The following is a 23,908-nucleotide window of genomic DNA, read 5'->3' on the forward strand; positions in this document are numbered from 1 at the left end:
GGAATAGCTCGAGCCCTTCATGAAAGACCATTTATTTGCCTTAAAAGTGACTTAGATGGAAAGTACTTGGGGAAAAAAGTCTTAATTTCCAACACCACTTAACAGTGACTTCGATGCAAAGTACTGGGGGAAAAAAAGTCTTAATTTTCCACGCCACCAAAAAGAAAGAAGCTAACTAATTCCAAAGGACTGATTTACTTTTTAATTGATAATTGCTACATGCTTTGATTGACAGGATTATGATCAGACTGTATAATTTTGCTGGATGTTTAAGCAGTAAAAGCTAACATTAAATGCTAATTCTGTGCTCAGCCCTGTACAGACTTTGACGTTTCACTTAATCTTCACAATAGCCCTCAGAAGAAGGTAGTTCCATCCCCAGCTTTCAGATGAGGAAAGGAGACTCAGGATGTTCCCCCTTCCCCCAAAGTCTCAGAGTTAGAACAGGCCAGTGCTGGGATTCACACCTGCATCTGACTTCAGAGTACACAAGAAAAGCAGTGAGTTCCATTCAACCCAAAAAACATGGCTGGGCCAGGCACAGCGGCTCACATCGGTAATCCCAGGACTTTGGAAGGCCGAAGCAGGCAGATGGTGTGAGCCCAGGAGTTCAAAACCAGCCTGGCCACATGTCAAAACCCTGTCTCTACCAAAAATATAAAAATTAGCTGGGTGTGGTGGTACATGCCTGTAGTCCCGGCTAGTCGGGAGGCTGAGGTGTGGGAGGATCGCTTGTGCCCAGGAAATAGAGGCTGCAGTGAGCTGTGATCATGTCACTCCAGCCTGGGCAACAGTGAGACCCCGTCTCAAAAAAATAAATAAATAAATAAATAAACACGACTGAGGTCTGTGTCCTGGGGAACCAAGGATGAAGACAGTCCCCATATTCTCAGAGAGCTCCTAGCCTAGGAGAGGAGCGGACACAATGATTCTGCAAAGAACCAGAGAGTCAATAGTTTACGTCCTGTGGCCAAGAGCCATGTCTTCCACCCTCCCAACTACTGATCCCCCTAAAAAGGCTCATAGTCTTTTGTACATGTATATTTTACGTTTTAAAACATAAGAAACATCCTCAGCTCTCGGGCCATACAAAACCAAACGCAGAGCTGAACTGGGCCCACAGCCTTTGGTTGTCAACCAAAAATCTGGCAAGCAAGACAGCCAGACAGATGCTGTTAGTGCAAAACAGCCTGCGAAACGCTGGCAGTGCACCCCGTGTACTGAGAGAGCGGGAAGGAGGGAAATTTCACCTCCTAAGAAGTACCTAGAGCAGCGCCCAGTACACAGAAGGCACTTGATTATTCACTCAACACCCAGGCAGCATTTACTGAACATCTGCTGTATGCCAGGGGTTCTAAGGGCTGGGGATACATGAGACCCAATTCCAGTGGAGGGGAGGAGGCAACAAACAAATAATGGATGAAGGGGGTTGGAGGATCAGAGGGATGGCTGTCAGCAAACTCTCTGTGGGAGAGTTGAGGCCAGAATTAGACGAAGGACACTGTGCTTCCAGTAACAGACGAAAGGCACCCTGAGATGTGAGAAAGTGGGACAGGTGAATAGCTAACAGCATACACACAGCCAAAGGCTAGAACTCTTTCAGCAAGACGCAAAGCATCAGGAAAGCAGGCAACAGCAAGAGATGAAAGTGGAAGGGGCCAGTTGGGGCCAGGTGGCCCCACATGCTGTGAGTGAGTCCAGAGAGGAAGAGAGAATTTATTCTGGTGATAGGTTAAATTCACATACAGGGAGCAACACCCCAAAATCTTTGTGATACTGGTATTTTGTAACAAGCCCATGTAACTTACAAATGTTCAGCTAAGAGAGAGGTAAAAAGTAATTATAGCCTGGGCACCACGGTGGCTCATAATCCCAGCACTTTGGGAGGCCAAGGCGGGTGGATCGCCTGAGGTCAGGAGTTCAAGACCAGCCTGGCCAACATGGTGAAATCCAGTCTCTACTAAAAATACAAAAATTAGCCAGGCATGGTGGCAGGCACATGTAATCTCAGATACTGAGGCAGGAGAATCGCTTGAACCCAGAGGTGGAGGTTGCAGTGAGCCGAGATCTCACCCTTGCATTCCAGACAAAACTCCATCTCAAAATAAAAAAAAAAAAAAGAGCTTAAAGACATGAAATAATCCAAGTGCACAACTCTAGATTTTTAGTGTCTCACATATTTTACATTTTAACATAATTTAATATCATTTGTTTTTTAAGGATTTCACTACCATGGAGATTTTTCAGAGGATTCCAATGTTTTCCTGTTGAAACAACTCTCTTTAATCGGTTCCATAAGATTTGATTTTAACTAATTTTTATATGTCATTAAATCTTGTCATTAAACAGTTAGTAGAATTGGCATCAAAAGGTCTGATACAAACACTACTGACCTTTTTTTTTTTTTTTTTTCCTTAGATGGAGTCTCGCTCTGTCGCCCAGGCTGGAGTGCAGTGGCGTGATCTCGGCTCACTGCAACCTCCACCTCCCACGTTCAAGCGATTATTCTGCCTTCAGCCTCCCGAGTAGCTGGGACTACAGATGCCCACCACCACGTCTAGCTAATTTTTGTAAGTTTTAGTAGAGGCGGGGCTTCACCATATTGGCCAGGCTGTTCTCGAAGTCCTGACCTTGTGATCCACCCACCTCAGCCTCCCAAAGTCCTGGGATTACAGGCATGAGCCACTGTGCCCAGTCAACATTACTGACTTCTAGAAAGTACTCAACTAACGATGGCGAGCTGGACCAACCCTCAATTGCTGGTAAGACTTCTGGACTCTCCTAGTGTGAGCATCTCACCCTAAGTGAGAATCTAGCATCTAATGGTACCTCATTTTCATAAAATGTGATGCTAAACTCAATCCAATGACCGGAGCTGGCCTGCTAGAGAGAGACCCACTGTCCTCGTTTCATTATGTCTTAGGCTTTGGTCAATACATTTACAGAGAGACTGGAAAACATCCAATTAGATGACTAGAAATGGGCCAGACGCAGTGACTCACACCTATAATCTCAGCACTTTGGGAGGCTGAGACAGGTGGATCGCTTGAGCCTATTAGTTCAAGACCAGCCTGGGCAACATGGCAAGACCCTATCTCTACAACAAACACAAAAAATTAGCCAGGTGTGGTCATGTGCGCCTGTAGTCCCAGCTACTCGGGAGACTGAGGTAGGAGGAATGCTTGAGCCCAGGCAACCAAGGCTGCTGTGAGCTGAGATTGTGCCACTGCACTGCAGCCTGGGTAAAAGAACAAGACCCTGCCTCAAAAAAAAAAAAAAAAGAGAGAGATAGAGAGAAGGCCGGGCACAGTGGCTCATGCCTGTAATCCCAGCACTTTGGGAGGCCGAGGCGGGCAGATCACCAGAGGTCAGGAGTTTGAGACCAGCCTGACCAACATGGAGAAACCCCGTCTCTACTAAATACAAAATTAGCCGGATGTGGTAGCGCACACCTATAATCCCAGCTACTCGGGAGGGCTGAGGCAGGAGTATTGCTTGAACCCCGGAGGTGGAGGTTGCAGTGAGCCCAGTTTGCACCACTGCACTTCAACCTGGGCAACAAGAGCAAAACTCCGTCTCAAAAAAAAAAGAAAAAAGAGAGAGGAAGAAAGAGAGAAATGGGTAAAGAGAGGGTCTCACTGGCCGTACAATTTCATGGCCTGAACCAATCTTCTTGCTCCACTAGGGGGCAAAAGGAAAAATTGACACAGACGCATCATTTTTCTGGGAGCTCAGGAAGGTATTACTTGAAGGAAGACCGTAAATTCAACATGGCCCTCAGTGCCAATGAACTTTTCCTTCACTTGAGCTTGTCCCAACTTTCCCAAACATAAATTTACACATTGTCTTTGGTTTTATTACTAAAATTGATGTTGCTGGCCTGGCCCAAATGATCACGCCTGGGTTCACATCTTCAAGCTCTAGTCACAGGTTCCCTCTTAAAATCTAACTCAAAGAAGAGCATATGTGTTTATTCTTATTAAATAATAATCACCTATGTACATGTGTGTATGTTAGCAGGACAGAGGACAAAATCAGGGAGATTCTCCTGAAAGAATCAGCAGGGCTTTCTCTGGCACATTTATTTTCCAAATTTTTCACACGAATTATTTTTCCATTAAGCATAAGGTTGCTTTCCTAATAAGAAAAAATAATAATAATTAAAATTAGCTCAAATTTTTTAGTGACCAGACCCAGATTTTTCCCTTCTGCAAGTGAGTCCTGATTTATGATCCATTCATTTGAACTCTGCCTCTCTCTGTCCATCTGTTCTGCCTCAACAAAAACCCCTTTAATCCTCTGTGTTTGCAGAGCAGTTTCTGAGTAACCCCAGCAGGCCAATCCTTCACGCAAACACACCTACTGTACCCGACTGTCCGTCAGCCAACAGGGCTCTTGCTCCTCCTCTAAGGGAGAAAGCAGGAGCCGCACCATCGTGAGGTCACTTGGGTTTTTTACCCACGGTCATTCATTAGCATTTCAGTGTTTTGGGGGGATGAGCCTCGGATCTCCAGCTTGAACAAACACAGATTCCCAGACTCTGCCCTTCTGTTGAGCCACTGCAGAGTGCTGTCAATTTGGACTTCTTGCCCCATGTTGCCTTTTCTTTTGGTGATCAAAAATATGTAGTTTGGCTGGGCACAGTAGCTCCCAATCCTAGCACTTTGGGAGGCCGAAGTGGGTGGATTGCTTGAGCCCAGGAGTTTGAGACCAGCCTGCGCAGCATGGCAAAACTCTGTCTCTATTTTTCAAAAAAGTTAATTAGGCTGGGCGCGGTGGCTCACGCCTGTAATCCCAGCACTTTGGGAGGCCGAGGCGGGTGGATCATGAGGTCAGGCATTCGAGACCAGCTGGCTAACTTAGTGAAACCAGGTCTCTACTAAAAATACAAAAAATTAGCCGGGCATGGTGACAGGCGCCTGTAATCCCAGCTACTTGTGAGGCTGAGGCAGGAGAATCCCTTGAACCTGGAAGGTGGAGGAGGTTGCAGTGAGCCAAGATCGTGCCACTGTACTCCAGTGCCACTGTACTCCGGGTGACAGTGCGAGACTCCGTCTCAAAAAAAAAAAAAAAAGTTAAATTAAATATCTATATGGTTTGGGCCTTCATGCTGGGCATGGTATGTGTGCGCGCGTGTGTGTGTGTGCATGTAATGAGAGAAAATACAAAACCAGAATGAAAAGGAGAAAAAGCACCAAGAAGAAAAGAGATTTAAAAAAGCAGATACTGTTATTTACATTCCCATATTTACTGGGAGTTTTCCACCAGCCAGGCCCTAGGCTTGGCTGTCAGTATTTGACTAAAACGTCCCTCTCTAACAAGCTCTCAAGTTGGTAGAGAGAAAGAGGAAGAGAAAAGAGAGACCAAAGTTAGAAGTGAGGAATCACTGGGCATTCAGTGGTTAGAACTGACTCCCAGAATGAAAAAATTGGTAAGGGTGTAGAAAGGGCTCAAACACATGATTTCTAACCTCACATCAACCACTGTTCTGAGTCTTCTACATTGTTGCAAAAAAGGGGAAGAACAAGATACACAGAAGCAAACTGACAGAAAGGCTCCTATGTCCTAACAAAGTAACAGGAGAAAGAAAAAACAGCACATTGATAGCAATTATTACCAATCTCAAAAAAGGGCAGGAACTCTCCCTACAGTTGATCTGGCAGGGAAGAAAATGCCCTCGCAACGCACCTCCGCCAGGCACACTTCCCAAGCGCTCCTTGGTTTTTTGTCATTGTTCTGTTTTGGTCTCATCTTCCCCAGAGACTCCTAAGATAGAAAAAGGACCAATACACAGGGCTCCCAGCTTGGACGATGCTTTACCATTAATGTCTTAAAATTCTTTGTCAGTTTGTTTTTTTTTTTTAACTCAAGATCTAACCATCTGATCTTAATAATTTTTGAACAAGCCCCCCCCCCCTTTTTACTTTTCACTGGGTCCCACAAATTATGTAACTGGTCCAGAAGGCAAGTAAAAACTCCCAATAATATCTTCTTTATAAAGCGTGCAGGAAAACCTGGCCCTGTCCTAAGAACCGAGGCCACAGAACTCTAAACTTTTCCTGTAACACCCCATCTCCAAAATCGAGGCTCTGAGATTTTTTAATGCATTCGCAGAAATTCTACAAAAGGTAAGAGATTTTTGCAAAAGTTAAGCGGAAAATTCGCTGCCTGCCACATCCTAAATCATTAAAAGTCTTCTAATAAATCTATCCCTTTCAGCTTTCACCACTTCACCCAAGTCGTCTCTCAATCAGAGTTTATAACGGGGAACAAACTTCCAATTATTAGAGCTGTTTATTTCTGTAGCGATGGACCCCAAAAGCCTTTCATAAGCAAACCTATTGAGCCCAAACCATGCCTTTCATGGATGACAGCTTCAGAATAAGAGCAGTTTGTCTACATTGCAGGGAGAAACCAGATGTTTCCCTTGAGTCGAAACAAGCAAATGACAATTCAGTCAAACTGCAGAACAGCCTACCAAAAAAATTTTTTTAAATAAATTCCAGGGCACTAGTATGTGTGGGCCTATTTTTTGACCCTGAACACCTCCAACTATACTTGTATTTTTCATTGTTCATGCAGGACATTGATTGCTTTTGTAGATCTCTAACAACAATCTCCAAGCACTAACCCTGGTTAATGTATTACTCTTTAACTCACACTCTAATCTAACTGCGACAGTGATGAGTTGTAAATTCTGCTTCATGTGTACATTTCCTGGGGTTGACATTAAAACGCCTCTGCAGACCCAGCAGAGTTCAGAGGTTTAAAGTTGAAATTTTCATATTCAAATAGAGTTGTCTGCCTTCCCCAAAGCCAAAGAAAAGACTGTTATTTGAAAACAGGCAAAGAGTTGAAAGGATTATTATAAATAATCACCAGCACTTCCTGGGGCTTTTGTTTAAATAGTGGGAACTTAAAAAAAGAAAAAAAAGGCTGCAGTTTAAATGTAACAAGTTTATACCCAACAGTGGCTTTTAAAATATATAAATGGTCTTGCCAGTTTATGGTGCCCAGAAATGATGAAGCAGACGAACACCCGTACAGGGGGGGAAGTTCCTTTTGGGAATAACAGTGCAATTTGCAAGTTTGAGTTTTTGGTGTTTTTTTTTTTTTTTAATTAAACAATAGATCAGTTCACCAATTACTTGTAATAAAATGAAATTGAGTTCTTTGAAAGGAAAATTTGAACTTTGTGGATCTTAAATAACTTTATATATGAGCTGGGTACAGTGGCTCAGGCCTGTAATCCCAGCACTTTGGGAGGCTGAGGCAGGTGGGTCACCTGTGGTCGGGAGTTCAAGACCAGCCTGACTGACATGGAGAAATACCATCTCTACTAAAAATACAAAATTAGCCGGGCACGGTGGCACACGCCTGTAATCCCAGCTACTCGGGAGGCTGAGGCAGGAGAATCGCTTGAACCTGGGAGGCGGAGGTTGCAGTCAGCTGAGGTCGCACCATTACACTCTAGCCTGGGCAACAAGAGCGAAACTCCATCTCAAAAAAAAAAAAAAAAAAAAAAAACACTCTATATCTGCATCAGGCAGTATGAAAAAGTATTCGCCAAAATCTGTTATAAATAAGACTCATTCATAGCTGATGCTCTGAATCTTAGACAAGGGAAATTTGGGAAGGGAGTTCTTTGTTCACTGAATTGTCTTTGAGGTCCTTAGTGAAGGATCTTTGCAGCAGTTTTGCTGCAGTAACACTGAAAAGTCTATCAATACAATTCTCTTCTTTAAAAAAATCATAATGCATATCTTAATGTTCTCCCATGTCTGGACAGAGTTTATACTTTGAAACGTAAGTAGTACTTGTGTTTAGGAACGTAGAGTTTCAATTTAGTTAATTATTAGCTAAACAACTCCCCATTAATTAATGCACCTTTCCTACATTATTATACCTTCTGATTAACCCCAATGACATACAACTCCAAGAAAGAAAAACGTGCATTCTTAGGTCTTGAAATTTAAGTCACATTAATTGCAATCCTAGATAATGGTACATGGGTTTTGTGCTACACTGAAAAAATATATCCTCAAATGGAGGTGAGATCCTTGAGGTTACAAGTGATTCTGTAAATGAGAAAGAGTGAGCAGAGGGCATCGCTTAACTATCTGGAAAGAACTGGAAAAGGAAAGATATCAGGTCGATTTTTTATACCACATATGTAGGAGAAAGCTGAAGATACGCAAAAGAGCGTAGACCTTTGGCTTATGACTTATGGTCAGCCTGCCCAGATGTCCCCAGCAGGAAAGAAGCATCAGCAATTGTGTTAATTATGCCTCTGTTTGCACTTCTTTCAAGGCTAATTGTCTGCCTGCTTCATTTAGCCCTTGATCACAAGTTAGTCTGGGAAGGCATTCCTGGTATGAACACCCATGGAATTCATCTTGTGAAAATGCAAATCCCATTTCCCTCACCACCTGTGATAATCGAGGCAACCCCCCACCCCCATTAAACTTTTGGTTTGGGGAAGTACAAAGAGAAATAATTCCTTCACTAATTATTTTTTTCCAGTCCAACCCAATTCTCCTGAGTAACAAAACTAAGTTTTGCTGGATCTGCTACATCTCCAAGATCTTCTCCTTTCTGGCTTTATTTCCAGTGCCACGGAATGCTATTAATTTAGGAAGACAGCTCTATAATTAAAACCATAAAAATTCATAAAGGTCTAAGAAATGCTCTTAAGTCTCTGACGTTTAAATGTGAATTTTAAGTAGGAGGAAAAGGATGCTTGTTTATCCAAAAGCACTACCCCATGTGGTTTTCACCAGTTTGTCCATCTGACAATGAAGAAGCTAGATTGATAGGTTTCTTTGGACTCAGAGATGTGTTTTAAAATGACTCAGATCTTAAAAGCACCTCTGTAGCACATGTATTAAGGCTGAACACTATAGCAACTGTTGAGATATTATATGCCAAAGTGCTGAGCTCAGCTTCTGGCACATGGTAGATACCTTGATTTAAAGGCTAAGTTTTACATGCAAACAAGCCTGGGTTCACATCCCAGCTCTGCCCTTTGCTAGCTCATCATCCCAGACAGGATGCTTTTCCTGTCTTTTGTTATAGGGGCCTCAGCCATGAACCTAGCAATGAGTGAGAGAAAGAAATTTTTTCCTTCCCTACATCTACACTCATAAAAGCTACCTTCACAGGGCTATCTAGAAGACTACAGACTAGGCTGGGCACGGTGGCTCATGCCTGTAATCCCTACACTTTGGGAAGCCAAGGCAGGAGGATCATTTGAGACCTGGGCAACTTCATCTCTACAAAGAATTAAAAAGTTAGCCAGGTGTAGTGACCTGCAACTATGGTCCCAGTTACTTGGGAGGCTGAGGTGGGAGAATCACTTAAGCCTGGGCATTACAGACTGCAGTGAACTGTGACTGTGCCAGTGCACTCCAGCCTGGGTAACAGAGTGAGACCCCATCTCAAAAATAAAGAACAAGAAACTACAGATTAAACCTTATCTAGCACCTGGCTAGCTGATGGCAGGTAGCCTTTCTTCATTTTTTCTCCTGCTTCCTAATTTGAACAGCAATTTTTCAAACAGCTCAGTGCCACCTTTTTCCTACAGCATGCCTGTACTGTATATGAATTCCTGAAACACAGGATCAACTCTTCCAGAGCCTCAGGTTATTACTGGCCTGGGTGGTCTTTTCTTCTGTTCTCCCAGGAGGGAGAGGCTCAGGAAACGTAGCCTAATTGGGAACAGCAAGCTGGTGTTGGAACCTGGGTTCTGTAGCCTGCCACCCCAGCCGTCACAGGCTGCAGCCTTGCGTTCGACTCGATGCCCTTTTTGGAGAACTCTTTACCATGGCATGCCATCTGGGTCCTGGCCTGAGTTCCATGTTCAGGAGGGTCCCGTACTTGCTTCAATGCCCTGCTGTTGCCATCTTGAGATTCTTAATAAAATAAAGGTCCTACATGTTCATGTGCATTGGGTCCCACAAATCATGTAGCCAGTCCTGCTCTCTTCCCTCCTCTAAGACTCAAGATGAAGGTCACTTCTTCTGAAAAGACATCACCAGATTCTCTGATGGACTCCATCACCCCTGGCTCATACCTCCATTAATCCACCCACTGACACTGAAGAAACGCCTGCTGCAATACCATCCACACTGGCCTCTCTCCACCATGCCAAGTCCCAAGGCACAATGCTGAGCTCTTCTCATGCAGGAGCTTCACTTACAGCAACCCTCTAAGGTAGGTGCCATTATGTTCCCTGATTTAGATTCATTTACTGAACCCTGGCACTCCTGAACCCTGGCAGAGCAAGCTTGGAACCACTACTTTCAACTCCTGGGAACGATGCTCAGAACCGAGAATGCAGTGGCCAGAAAGGGGACATTCCTTATGAGGACCACCACACTCATGCCACTTTTTGTAATTATCTGTTTACAGGCCTGAATACCTCACTGGATATGACTTCCTGGGACCCCAGGCTCTCATGTTCATCTCTGTGATGCAGAAACCTAGCATAGACTTGGTACATGATGAAGTCTCTAGTGTGTGTGTGTGTGTGTGTGTGTGTAGTGTGTATTTTAGAGATGGAGTCTGGCTCTGTCCCCCAGTCTAGAGTACAGCAATGTGATCATGGCTCACTGCAGTGTTCAACTCCTGGCCTCAAGCAATCCTCCTACCCCAGCCTCCTAAAGTGCTGGGATTACAGGCATGAGCCACTGTGCCCAACCAAATATTTCCTAAAATAATGACTAAAAGGTCATTTCCATGTGGATAGCTAATTTGATTATCAAAGTACTTCAAATACATCTTATTAAGCCATAGCAGTTGTATCAAAAATTAATCCAATTGATGTTGTTCGAGATACACCTTGACTGGGCACAGTGGCTCATACCTGTAATCCCAGCACTTTGGGAGGGTGAGGCGGGTGGATCACTTGAGCTCAGGAGTTTGAAACCAGCCTGAGCAACATGGCGAAACCCCATCTCTACAATTAAAAAAAAAAAAAAATGATAAACCTTGATTGAAATAAGATGATCTAAAATGTTGAAAACAACTAAAACAAAGTAAAGCAATAAAAAAAAAAAAACCTGTCATCCATTTTTTCCTCCCAACAATGAGTTCCTATTAATGGGGATTTTAATTCAGCTGTTTAAAATAAAATTACTGGCCAGGCATGGTGGCTCACACCTGTAATCCCAGACTTTTGGGAGGCCGAGGTAGGTGGGTCACTTGACCAGCCTGGCCAATATGGCTAAACCGTGTCTCTATTAAAAATACAAAAATTAGCCAGGCATGGTGGCACACACCCGTAATCCCAGCTACTTGGGTGGCTGAGGCAAGGAGAACTGCTTGAATCCAGGAGGTGGAGGTTGCAGTGAGTTGAGATTACGCTATTGCACTCTAGCCTGGGCGGCAGAGCAAGACTCCATCTCAATAAATAAACAAACAAATAAATAAAAAATAAATCTAGTTTTGAGGCCACATCCAACAAATGCAAATGGAGGGACAGGATACAAAGTAACTGGCTTGAAACCAGCCTGTCATCTTCAAAATGTCAAGATCATGAAAGACAAAGAAAACCAAGGAACTCTGCCAGGTTAGAGGAGACCAAGGAGAGAGGACAACTAAATATAACTGATGTACCCAGTCTATTCCTGAACTAAGAAAAAAATGCTATCAAAAAACATTTTAGGAACAAATGGCAAAATTTTAAAAAGGATTGTAAATTAATAGCAATATACTGATGTTCAATTTTTTTGATTTTGGTAATTATACATAACTATGTTATATAAGAGAAATGTCCTTTAAGGAATTAAGCACTTAAGTATTTAGGCACAAAAGGGAATGATGTCTGCAACTTGTCTCCAAAGACCCCAGATATACCTATATGTATATGGACATGAGGGGAAAGAAAGTATTAAAAAGCAACTGTGGCCGGGTGCAGTGGCTCACACCTGTAATCCCTACACTTTGGGAGGCTGAAGTGGGCAGACTGCCCGAGGTCAGGAGTTCAAGACCAGCCTGGCTAACATGGTGAAATCCCGTCTCTACTGAAAATACAAAAATTAGCAGGGCATGGTGGTGCACATCTGTAATCCCAGCTACTCGGGAGGCTGAGGCAGGAGAATCACTTCAACCCGGGAAGCAGAGGTTGCAGTGAGCCGAGATGGCGCCACTGCACTCCAGCCTGCATGAGGAGGTTTGGGGGAAGAAAAAACGCAACTGTACATCCTGGGCAACATGGAAAGCCCATCCCTACAAGTAAAACATAGAAATTTAGCAGGGCGTGGGGGTGTGCACCTGTAGTCCCAACTACTCTGAGGCTGAAGTGAGAAGACTGCTTGAACCTGGAAGGTGGAGGTTGCAGTGAGTCCAGATGCCACCACTGCACTCCAGCCCGGGTGATACAGTGAGACCCTGTCTCTAAATAAATAAATAAACAATGTGGTGAAATGTCACATTTCATGAATCTGGGTTAAGGGCATACTGGAATTCTCCATGCAATTCTTGCAAATTTTTTGCTAGTTAGGAATTATTGCGAAAACAAATTTTAAAATTTAACTATAATGGTACAAGTACTGCTATTACTATTCATGACAAACGGATGTAGCAAGTAGGTAAATACCATGGCCTACAGTCTAGTGATCAAGGCATTCTGACTCCTGGACATTTTCATCCCGCAAAATACTGTTGAAAAGTACATTTTAAGGTTTCATGTGAGGCCGGGCGTGGTGGCTCATGCCTGTAATCCCAGTACTTTGGGAGGCTGAGGCAGGTGGATCACCTGAGGTCAGGAGTTCAAGACCAGCCTGGCCAACATGGTGAAGCCCCGTCTCTACTAAAAATCCAAAAAAATTAGCCGGGTGCGGTGGCAGGCGCCTGTAATCCCAGCTACTGAGGAGGCTGAGGCAGGAGAATCGCTTAAAGCCGGGAGGTGGAGGTTGCAGTGAGCCAATATCATGCCACTGCACTCTAGCTTGGGCAACAAGAGCCAAACTCTGTCTTAAAAAAAAAAAAAAAAAGAAGACTTCATGTGATAGAAAGAAAACAGTCCATCATGAATATACATATACATACTTATTTCACTTTGCTTTGGAACTTACTAAGTGAAGACGGTTAAGTTTTGCTCAAGGAAATATTATGAAGGAATTTAACAGGAAAGTTAAAAAAGGCTTCTTTTTCTCCCTCTTCCCTGCAATCTCCCAGCTTAGGTTTGCTACCCTGGCCCTCCCCCCAAAGCGTATCAAATAACTAAACTCGCCTCGATCACTTTCCAAGCTGACAGTTTCTTCAGTGTTTTGTTGGGCTTTCACAACAAATTGCAGCGCCAGGGTCTGGGTTAATATTCAGAACTGTGCTCTGTTTTCCCTACAGTGGCATTGGCATGACAATGGACACCACGGGCCACAAAGGGAGACCCACAAAGGAAGACAAGGTTTTAATGCTAGAGCCATCTGCCAATTCTCCTTAGGACCTTTTCAAGAGCTGAGTGAAGTTAAAGCAAGAGCTGGGAAGGCGTGTGCAGCAGAGGACAGAAAAATCATTCATGGGAAAAGCAATTGCAATATGAAAAGAACCAAAGGAGGGTCGAATCCTGGATGGATGAATGAATGGAATCCGAAGGCCCCTTCTCTTGAGCTCTAAAGAGATCCACCGCACTCTCTCCGATGGGGCTTTTGTTGGTTGCCAAGCGTTTTAAATGTTATAGTAAGAATATGTTATTAAGGGAGGATTTAATATACACGAACCACACACAAAAAAAGCCCTCCAGAAGGGTCTTCTGACCACTCACGCGGAAAGCCCAAGCCACCTGCCTCTGCAAAGATTACACTGATTCTTTTTCTTTCGGTAGCAACATGTTCTAAATACAGTAGTTTAGCATGAATAAAGCATTTCTTTACCAACTCTAAATTCCCCCTTCTCCTAGAGACCTGCACATTTTTAAGACCACCAACCATGACAGTGTATTCAAATACACTAGAACAAAATATTTTCATACCCTTGGGAAATATAATTAAAATCTGCATTTCTTTTAGCCCCAAACATACACCTCTGACATTTTTCCCAAAAGGAAAACTCTACTGAAAACCCCGAAGAAACCGTGGATGGACTGCTTCCTTGGAAACATAGAGCAGTCAACAGCAGTTCAGACCCTGGCTCAGGTGCTAAGTCCCTTGGCATCTAACCACCTTCTCTCTTTCCAAATTCTCAATTTCCTGAAGGCAACTCGTAGCCTTTATTCCCCTCCTCCTCTTTAAACAGCATTCATCCCCGAATGGGATCAGTAATCTTAGGGGACAATCGAATAGACGTTCCATAGCCAGATTAGTAAACTTTAGGTAACATTCTCTCATTTCTGAATGCAACCTTACAGTAAATCTATTGTAATTAGAAACAGAAGTCAACACTGGCTGGGTTGTTTTGTGGCTCTTCCACCGTGTGAGTGGGTTTTTAAGTTCCAGCATTTAAAATGCACATATCTTGCAAGAGGGGGTCAGTGATGAAAGGATTTTCATATCCCTGGGAAATGTTATTAAAATTTCAATTTCAATTTTTTTTTTTTTTTTTTTTTTTTTTTTTGAGATGGAGTTTCCCTCTTGTCACCCAGGCTGGAGGGCAATGGTGTGATCTTGGCTCACTGCAACCTCCGCCTCCCAGGTTCAAGTGATTCTCCTGCCTCAGCCTCTGGAGTAGCTGGGATTACAGATGAATGCCACCATGTCCAGCTAATTTTTGCATGTGTAGTACAGACAGGGTTTCCACCATGTTGGCCAAGTTAGTCTTGAACTCCTGACCTCAGGTGATCCACCCACCTCAGCCTCCCAAAGTGTGGGATTACAGGCGTGAGCCACTGTACTGGGCCAAAATTTCAATTTTTTGTTTTTGAGCCCAAAACATATAACTCTGACATACAAAACTGGTCATTTATTTTTGGATCAGACTCCATGCTCTCCAGGCCTCAATTTCCAGGATTTATAAAATGCCTTCAAAGATATCTTCATGGATGCAGTATTTACCTAAGTCTGTTGCCTTTCTAAAGACTAAAGTAGCAACAGTTTGATGTTAAAGTAATCACTGCCGAAAGAGTATCTTTGAAAACGGTTTGCAGACTCCCATGTGAACAGCAGGGGCGCCCTCCTTCAGCCAGGAAGCAGAAAGGGAAAGGGATTAGCCAGCCGCGATGACCCCGCACAGAATGTAATTCCAGGTTGATGACACACAAGTTATTTGACAAGACCAACACCAAGAGGCCTGTGGACGCCGCCGGGGCCTGGTGGGATCCCGTCAACCTGTCATCCAGGGCAGATGGAGGCCTCCCTGGTGCTGGAGTAACCAAGTGACTGTTCTGCCACGTGGCATGCCCACACCCGCGGCCCAGGCCTTGAACTCTTCTCCCCTGACTGTCAGCGGCCTGTGATTGAGCTGCAACCCCGTGGCCCAGGAGCCAGAAGGCTGACCTCGTGCTGTGAGCCGGCTGTAGACCTGGGAGTTGACTTCCTTGTCCCGCACGTAGCATCGGATCTCCTCCACCGCCTCACGGATGACAGTGACGGCCAGGACGAAGCCCTGCAGAGAGAGACGACAGTGAGCCTTGCTACAAGCGGTGAGCCCTGCTGCAGCCAACCGTCCCCTCCTGGTGCCAGGGGCAGAAAAGGCGAGAGGCCACTTGGGGGGGCAGGGGGGCAGGACCTGTGAGTTATTCCAAACGTACACGCCGCTGCAAGCCCCCCTCTCTGAATCTGTCTTAGGGAACACGCACTCCCACACACACCCTGGAGAAACACTACCTTAGAGAAACCCTCGCTGCCACACACGCACAAGGACGTCCATATTCACCACCTCAGGGTGAGGGTGACACACACAGGAACACTCAAACTGTCCCTCCACAAGCAAGCGATGGTGACCATTAACACTGTCTCTCACCCACCATGTGCTGGGCACTATTGTAAGTGCACTTCAGCCTCACAACAACCCTGAGATATGCTCCTATAACTGAGCTCCCCATGCAGATAAGGAAACTGAGGCACAGAGAGGCTGAGTAATCTTGCCCAAAGACATAAAGCTGCTAAGTGATAAATGGGAACTGAAATGTAGGAAATCTTAATCTTTACTGCCACTGTATCTAGAGAAACTTAGGTGGATGCAGCCCTTAGGAGGGACCACCAGGCAACAGTTAAAAAGAGTAAGATACATCCAGTGCATTCACAGAGCCCAGCGGAAAAGACCAATCTTTCAGGACATACACTGCAACCCCATTCATATAAAGAGCAACAAAATTTTACACACTTAAATGTTTTCCAATTTCCTTAACTACAGGTTAGATTTCTCTGCCGGGAAGGAGACTAGGATCAGGATAGAGAGGGACTGAAAGGAGCTTCAGTCTATCTCTAATGTTTTAAGTTTTTTGTTTTGTTTGTTGGAGTCTCGCTCTCTCGCTAGACAATGTCTCGCTCACTGCATCATCCGCCTCCCAGGTTCAAGCAATTCTCTTGCCTCAGCCTCTCGAGTAGCTGGGACTACAGGCACGCACCACCACACCCACCTAATTTTTGTATTTTTAGTAGACACAGAGCTTCACCATGTTGGCCAGGATGGTCTCAATCTCTTGACCTCGTGATCCGCCCACCTTGGCCTCCCAAAGTGCTGGGATTACAGAGTTTTTTTGTTTGTTTATTTTGAGATAGGGTCTCGCTCTGTCACCCAGGCTGGAGTGCAGTAGTATGACCCTGGCTCACTGCAATCTCCACCTCCCAGGCTCAAGAGATCCTCCTGCCTCAGCCTCCGGAGTAGCTGGGACCACAGGCGTGTGCCACCATGCCTGGCTAATTTTTGTATTTTTGGTAGAGATGGTTTGTTGTTTGCTGAGTCTCACTCTGTTGCTCAGGATGGCGTGCAGTGGTGCCATCTCGGCTCACTGCAACCTCCGCCTCCCGGGCTCAAGCGATTCTCTTGCCTCAGTCTCCTCAGTAGCTGGTATTACAGGTACCCACCACCATGCCCAGCTAATTTTTGTATTTTTACTAGAGACAGGGTTTCACCATGTTGGCCAGGCTGGTCTCCCGACCTCAGGTGATCCACCTGCCTCGGTCTCCCAAAGTGCTGGGATTACAGGTGTGAGCCACCATACCCACAGAGATGGGTTTTTGCCATGTTGCCCACGCGGATCTTGAACTCCTGAGCTCACACAATTCACCCACCTCAGTCCCCCAAAATGCTGGGATTACAGGCATGGGCCACCGTACCCAGCTGTTTTAAGTTTTTATAAGGAAACTATATTAAAGTATTAATTGCATAAGTAGAAACTAATAAAAACTTAAAACTTCCCCAACCTTCCCCTGAGTTGGGAACCCCAACTCATAAAATCTGGTTGGATGGAGGGAGTCACCCATAGCAGAATCCACTTCCAATCTAGATTTATTTCCTCTTGTAATCGATAAAGCCTAAATCAGTCATTCATTTTACTTACGTGCTTACAGCCATTCATTTTCCTTGTCACTCCTCCCCCTATCCCCTTTTAAAGCTTGCCCTGACGGTTATTTTTTAAATACAGTCAGCATAACCACCCAAGGGTTAGCAGTTGTGGTTCTTGGAGAATTTCACTTTCATACTGTTTATGCTGTGAAATATATTAACTTCGATTCAAAGGACTTTAAATCTCTTATGTAAATCTATCCAGAGATGTGCTGCTTTGTGAAACTCCTCCCCACGCCCATACATCTTTACAATCAAAGGATTACTCCTGTTTCCAATCAGATGTAAAGTACACACTGCAGCCAAAAGGAACTGGTACATTTCAGAATCAAAGCATAACCAGACCACATAGGGAGTGAGAGAAAACCTGTCTGCGAGGAGCACAGACTCGGCGTGCAGAGCGGCCCCCTCCACCACGCTGCTATTTTCTTGTTCTGTGCCAAAACCCGAGTTTTTGTTGTTGTTTGTTTTTTCGAATGTTCTAGTTTCTATTTCTCTCTGCGTGGGCCTGGCTAAATCCCATTGATGTTCATGGAAAGTGTGTGCTCATACAAAGACAGGAGCCACTCACTAACCTCCCTGCTGCAAATAAACACCACCTCCTAAATTATCATGTCTCCCCCACACATACACACACAGTTCTCATTAATCCTAGGGGCCACGCCATGCCTTAGAAATTGCTTTACAAAGAGATGCAAATTTAGTCCAGGAATAAATTCCAACCATCCAATTTAGGAGGTCCTTAATATCCATTCACAGATATTTACAAAGAAGCTTTAGTGGGCGGGGGAAGGGGGACGGTTGAAGGAGACAGCTGTCTGAGCTGGTGAAGAATCACAGGCAGTGACAACTCATAGACAAGCAACTCTGAAAGTGCAAGCCTCTTTTGTAAAGTTGTACGTCAAAAATAAATTTACTAAAGCAAACCTAATCTATGGGAGATAGAAATCAGAAAAGCAGTTGCCTGGGGTGGTGGGGGTGGGTGGGGTGATAGGAACAGGCACTGGGGAACTTCCTGGGGTGATGGAAATGTTCCGTATCTTGATTGAGGTGGTATTTATGTGGGGGCTGACAAATGTCAAAACTCAATGAATTGAAAACTGAAGATCTGTGTATTTTATGGCATATAGATTATATCTCAATAACAAAAATACCCTACATTTATTTGGTCATCATATTAATGTTATAGATTATTTCTGCTCTCTTGAGTTACTTCTCTCCTAACATATTAGTACCAAGAAAAAAATTATTGACCGGGCACGGTGGCTGACGCCTGTAATCCCAGCACTTTGGGAGGCCGAGGTGGGTAGCTCACAAGGTCAGGAGATCAAGACCATCCTGGCTAACGTGGTGAAACCCCCGTCTCTATTAAAAATACAAAAATTAGCCAGGTGTGGTGGGCACCTGTAATCCCAGCTCCTCGCGAGGCTGAGGCAGGAGAATCGCTTGAACCTAAAAGGCGGAAGTTACAGTGAGCTGAGATTGCACCACTGCACTCCAGCCTGGGTGACAGAGAGACTCCGTTTCAAAAAAAAAAAAAGAGAGAGAGATGTGGCTTGAGAGATCGGGTCTGGAGCATTCCTTGCTGGGGGCCAGGGAGGGGCCTCCTGAGCCCAAAAGCACAGGGGTGAAGTAATAGGAAAGTCCCTCATCTTCAAAAAGAGCAGAGAGGCCAAGGGACAGCCTGAACAGACAGACACCAGGAAAAGGAATGAGTCCAATTCACATACTGCTTCAAATTGTTTTTTTTTTTTTTTTTTTTTTGAGACGGAGTCTTGCTCTGTCGCCCAGGCTGGAGTACAGTGGCGCGATCTCCGCTCACTGCAAGCTCCGCCTCCCGGGTTCACGCCATTCTCCTGCCCCACCTCCCAAGCAGCTGGGAGTACAGGCACCCGCCGCCACGCCTGGCTAATTTTTTGTATTTTTAGTAGAGATGGGGTTTCACCAGGATTGTCTCGATCTTCTGAGCTCGTGATCCGCCCGCCTTGGCCTCCCAAAGTGCTGGGATTACAGGCAGGAGCCACCGCGCCCGGCCTAAATCGTTTTTAATGAGTTGTTGATGTTTAAAAATCAAGAGAAAAATTACACTAAAAATTTTAAAAATGATTCAAAACTATGGGTATCTTGTTTTGTTCCTAAAAAGAAGAAACATGGGCTGGGCATGGTGGCTCACACCTATAATCCCAGCACTTTGGGAGGCCAAGGTGGGCGGATCAAGAGGTCAAGAGATTGGCCGGGCGCGGTTGCTCAAGCCTGTAATCCCAGCACTTTGGGAGGCCGAGACGGGCGGATCACGAGTTCAGGAGATCGAGACCATCCTGGCTAACACGGTGAAACCCCGTCTCTACTAAAATACAAAAAAAATTAGCCGGGCGAGGTGGCGGGCGCCTGTATTCCCAGCTACTGGGGAGGCTGAGGCAGGAGAATGGCCTGAACCCGGGAGGCGGGGCTTGCAGTGAGCTGAGATCCGGCCACTACACTCCAGCCTGGGCAACAGAGCCAGACTCCATCTCAAAAAAAAAAAAAAAGAGGTCAAGAGATTGAGACCATCCTGGCCAACATGGTAAAACCCCGTCTCTACTAAAAATACAAAAATTAGCTGGGCGTGGTGACACGCACTTGTAGTCCCAGCTGCTTGGGAGGCTGAGGCAGAAGAATCGCTTGAACCCGGGAGGCAGAAGTTGTAGTGACCCAAGATCGCACCACTGCATTCCAGCCTGGCAACAGATCGAGACTCCGTCTCAAAAAAAAAAAAAAAAAAAAAAAGAAGTAGTAGTAACGGGCTGGGCACAGTGGCTCATGCCTATAATCCTAATACTCTGGGAGGCCAAGGCGAGAGGATCACTTAAGGTCAGGAGTTCAAGACCAGCCTGGCCAAAAATGGTGAAATCCCCGTCTCTACTAAAAATACAAAAATTAACTGGGCGTGATGGCACATGCCTGTAATCGCAGCTACTCAGGAGACTGAGGCAGGAGAATCACTTGAACTCGAGAGACAGAGATTGCGGTAAGCCCAGATCATGCCACTGCACTCCAGCCTGGGTGACAGTGAGTGAGACTCTCAATGAATCAATCAATAAAAAGAAAGTGGTAAGAATTTTTATTCATCGTACTCGTTTGTTCATAAAGCAACTCTGGAGGGAAGGACAAGAAATGAAAGTATTTGGGAGGCAAAACTGGATGGAAGTAGATTCTTCAAAAGGGACATCGGTATATTTCTTGAGCCATGTGAATGTACGACCTTTCAAATAACTACACTTTAAAAAGATAACCAATAAATGGCAATACAATAAATGATATTTTATATACATTGTAGACTAACTTTGTTAAAGTAACTTATGGTTTGATTTTTATGTAAGTATATAGTAAACAGTTACGGAACTAAAAAACTAAAATGAAGTTAGAGTATTTCACATAAAACTATAGAGTTTGAAACTCTTAGGTCTGGCAACTCCTGGTCCCTGTTTGTACCTGACTGGGCAGAGTAGCCAACAGGAGCTTCTCATTCTCCCAGGGCTTCACTGCGTCAGCCCAGCTCTAGGGCATCTCAGTTTATAAGGTAAAGCCAACAGTTTCCTAGGCCTAGTGCAGTGGCTCACACCTGTCATCCCAGCACTTTGGGAGGTCAACATGGGCGGATCACTTGAGGTCAGGAGTTCCAGAGCAACATGGCCACCATGGTGAAACCTCGTCTCTACTAAAAATACAAAAATTAGCCAGGCATGGTAGTGGGTGCCTGTAATCCCAGTCACTCAGAAGGCTGAGGCATGAGAGTCGCTTGAACCCGGGAGGTGACGGCTACAGTGAGCCGATATCGTGCCACTGTGCTCCAGTCTAGGCAACAGAGCGAGACTCTGTCTCACAAAAAAAACAAAAACCGTTTCCTGATTATCACAATATCAGTGCTTAAAGGCACAGGCACCACCTGGCACTTGGTTAAGCATGCCACCTGACATAAGCTCTCATCCTGAGAGCTAGAAAGGCCCTTCATCCAAGCATCCTTTCCCTTCTGATAACAGACATTCTTGCCTGTGTCAGGTGGCATGCTTAACCAAGTGCCAGGTGGTGCTTGTGCCTTTCATCTTACACCAAAAAACAACTCAAGATGGATTAAGGACTTAAAATCTAAGTCCTGAAACTATAAAAATTCTAGAAGATAACTACTTAACCCCAAAATGCCTCAGAGCAGAAAAGAACTATTCCTGTCATTCCAGAAGCACCTGCATTGTTTGTGTGGAAAAAATGACCTCCCTTCCTTTTCTCAGGGCAAGAGCTGCTGGCATCGCTTGTCTGATAACATGGCATGTATGGCATATGCACACCCGCTCCCTGGTCCCTGAGCATCTGGCTTCCTCCACTCCACAAGCACCTCTACACCAAATCTTTATCATCCCACACCTGCTGCCAACAGCAAAAAGGTTTATTGTTTTTGTTTCTTTAAGGAGAGCCTAAATCTTTTTTATGTTTACAACTTTCTCTTAGTCAAAAAAATTTACTAAGTTGGGTGTGTCAGCTCACATCTGTAATCCCACCACCTTGGAAGGCCAAGGTAGGTGGATTCCTGAGCCCAGGAGTTGGAGATGAGTCTGTGCAACATAATGAGATCCCATCTCTACATAAAACTTAAAAATTAGCCAAGAGCATCATTCTTCACAGAATTAGAAAAAACAATTCTTGGGCCGGGCACAGTGGCTCACGCCTGTAATCCCAGCACTTTGGGAGGCCAAGGTGGGCGGATCACGAGGTCAGGAGATCGAGACCATCCTGGCTAACACAGGTGAAACCCCGTCTCTACTAAAAATACAAAAAAATTAGCCGGGCATGGTGGCGGCACTTGTAGTCCCAGCTACTCGGGAGGCTGAGGCAGGAGAATGGCGTGAACCCAGGAGGCGGAGCTTGCAGTGAGCCAAGATCACGCCACTGCACTCCAGCCTGGGTGACAGAGCAAGACTTGGTCTCAAAGAAAAAAAAAAAAAAAGAAGAAAGAAAAAACAATTCTAAAATTCACATGGAACCAAAAAAGAGCCTGCATAGTGAAAGCAAGACTAAGCAAAAAGAACAAATCTGGAGGCATCACACTACCTGATTTCAAACTACACAATAAGGCCATAGTCACCAAAACAGCATGGTACTGGTATAAAAATAGGCACACAGACCAATGGAACAGAATAGAGAACCCAGAAATAAACCCAAATACTTACAGCTGACTGCTCTTCAACAAAACAAACAAAAACATAAAGTGGGGGAAAGGACACCCTTTTTTACAAATGGTGCTGGGACAACCGGCTAGCCACATGTAAGAGAATGAAACTGGATCCTCATCTCTCATCTTATACAAAAAATCAACTCAAGATGGATTAAGGACTTAAAATCTAAGTCCTGAAACTATAAAAATTCTAGAAGATAACATTGGAAAAACCCTTCTAGACACTGGCTTAGGCAAGAATTTCATGACCAAGAACCCAAAAGCAAATGTAATAAAAACGAAGATAAATAGTTGGAACTTAACTAAAGAGCTTTTACATGGCAAGAGGAACAGTCAGCAGGATAAACAGACAACCCACAGAGTGGGAGAAAATCTTCACATCTGACAAAGGACTAATATCCAGAATCTACAATTAACTCAAACAAATCAGTAAGAAAAAAACAATCCCATCAAAAAGTGAACTAAGGACATGCATAGACAATTTTCAAAAGAAGATATACAAATGGCCAACAAACATATGAAAAATGTTCAACATCATTAATGATCAGCGAAATGCAAATGAAAACCACAATGCAATGCCACCTCCCTCCTGCAAGAATGGCCATGATCTAAAACTCAAAAAACAATAGATGTTGGCGTGGATGCAGTGAACAGGGAACACTTCTACACTGCTGGTGGGAATGTAAATACAACCACTATGGAAAACAGTGTGGAGATTCCTTAAAGAACTAAAAGTAGAACTACCATTTGACCCAGCAATCCCACTACCGGGTTCTACCCAGAGGAAAAGAAGTCATTATACGAAAAAGATACTTGTACACGCATGTTTATAGCAGCACAATTCACAATTGCAAAATCGTGGAACTAACCCAAATGCCCATCAATCGACGAATGGATAAAGAAACTGTGGTATATATATTCAATGGACTACTACTCAGCCATAAAAAGGAATGAATTAACGGCCTTTGCAGTGACCTGGATGAGACTGGAGACTATTATTCCAAGTGAAGTAACTCAGGAATGGAAAACCAAACATCATATGTTCTCACTAATACGTGGGAGCTACTATGTGGGAGCTAAGCTATGAGGACACAAAGGCATAAGAATGATGCAATGGATTTTGGGGATTCGGGGGAAAGAGTGGGAGGGGAGCAAGGGATAAAACACCACAAACAGGATGCAGTGTATACTGCTGGGGTAATAAGTGCACCAAAATCTCACAAATCACCACTAAAGAACTTATTCATGTAACAACAT

At 44.5% G+C, this 23,908-nt stretch overlaps 1 protein-coding gene across 1 annotated transcript in view; it reads right to left on the reverse strand.

Annotated features, from left to right (window-relative positions):
• The window catches only part of ATP9A (ATPase phospholipid transporting 9A (putative)), a 138,812-nt gene that overhangs the window by 104,000 nt on the left and 10,904 nt on the right, over positions 1-23,908 (reverse strand). The window contains exon 4 of the mRNA XM_003904604.5: positions 15,432-15,540. Within this exon, the coding sequence (XP_003904653.2) occupies positions 15,432-15,540 (109 nt within the window). The remainder of the gene's footprint in view (positions 1-15,431; positions 15,541-23,908) is intronic.

The sequence above is a fragment of the Papio anubis genome, chromosome 16 (genome assembly GCF_008728515.1).
Source record: "Papio anubis isolate 15944 chromosome 16, Panubis1.0, whole genome shotgun sequence".
Classification (NCBI taxonomy): domain Eukaryota; kingdom Metazoa; phylum Chordata; class Mammalia; order Primates; family Cercopithecidae; genus Papio; species Papio anubis.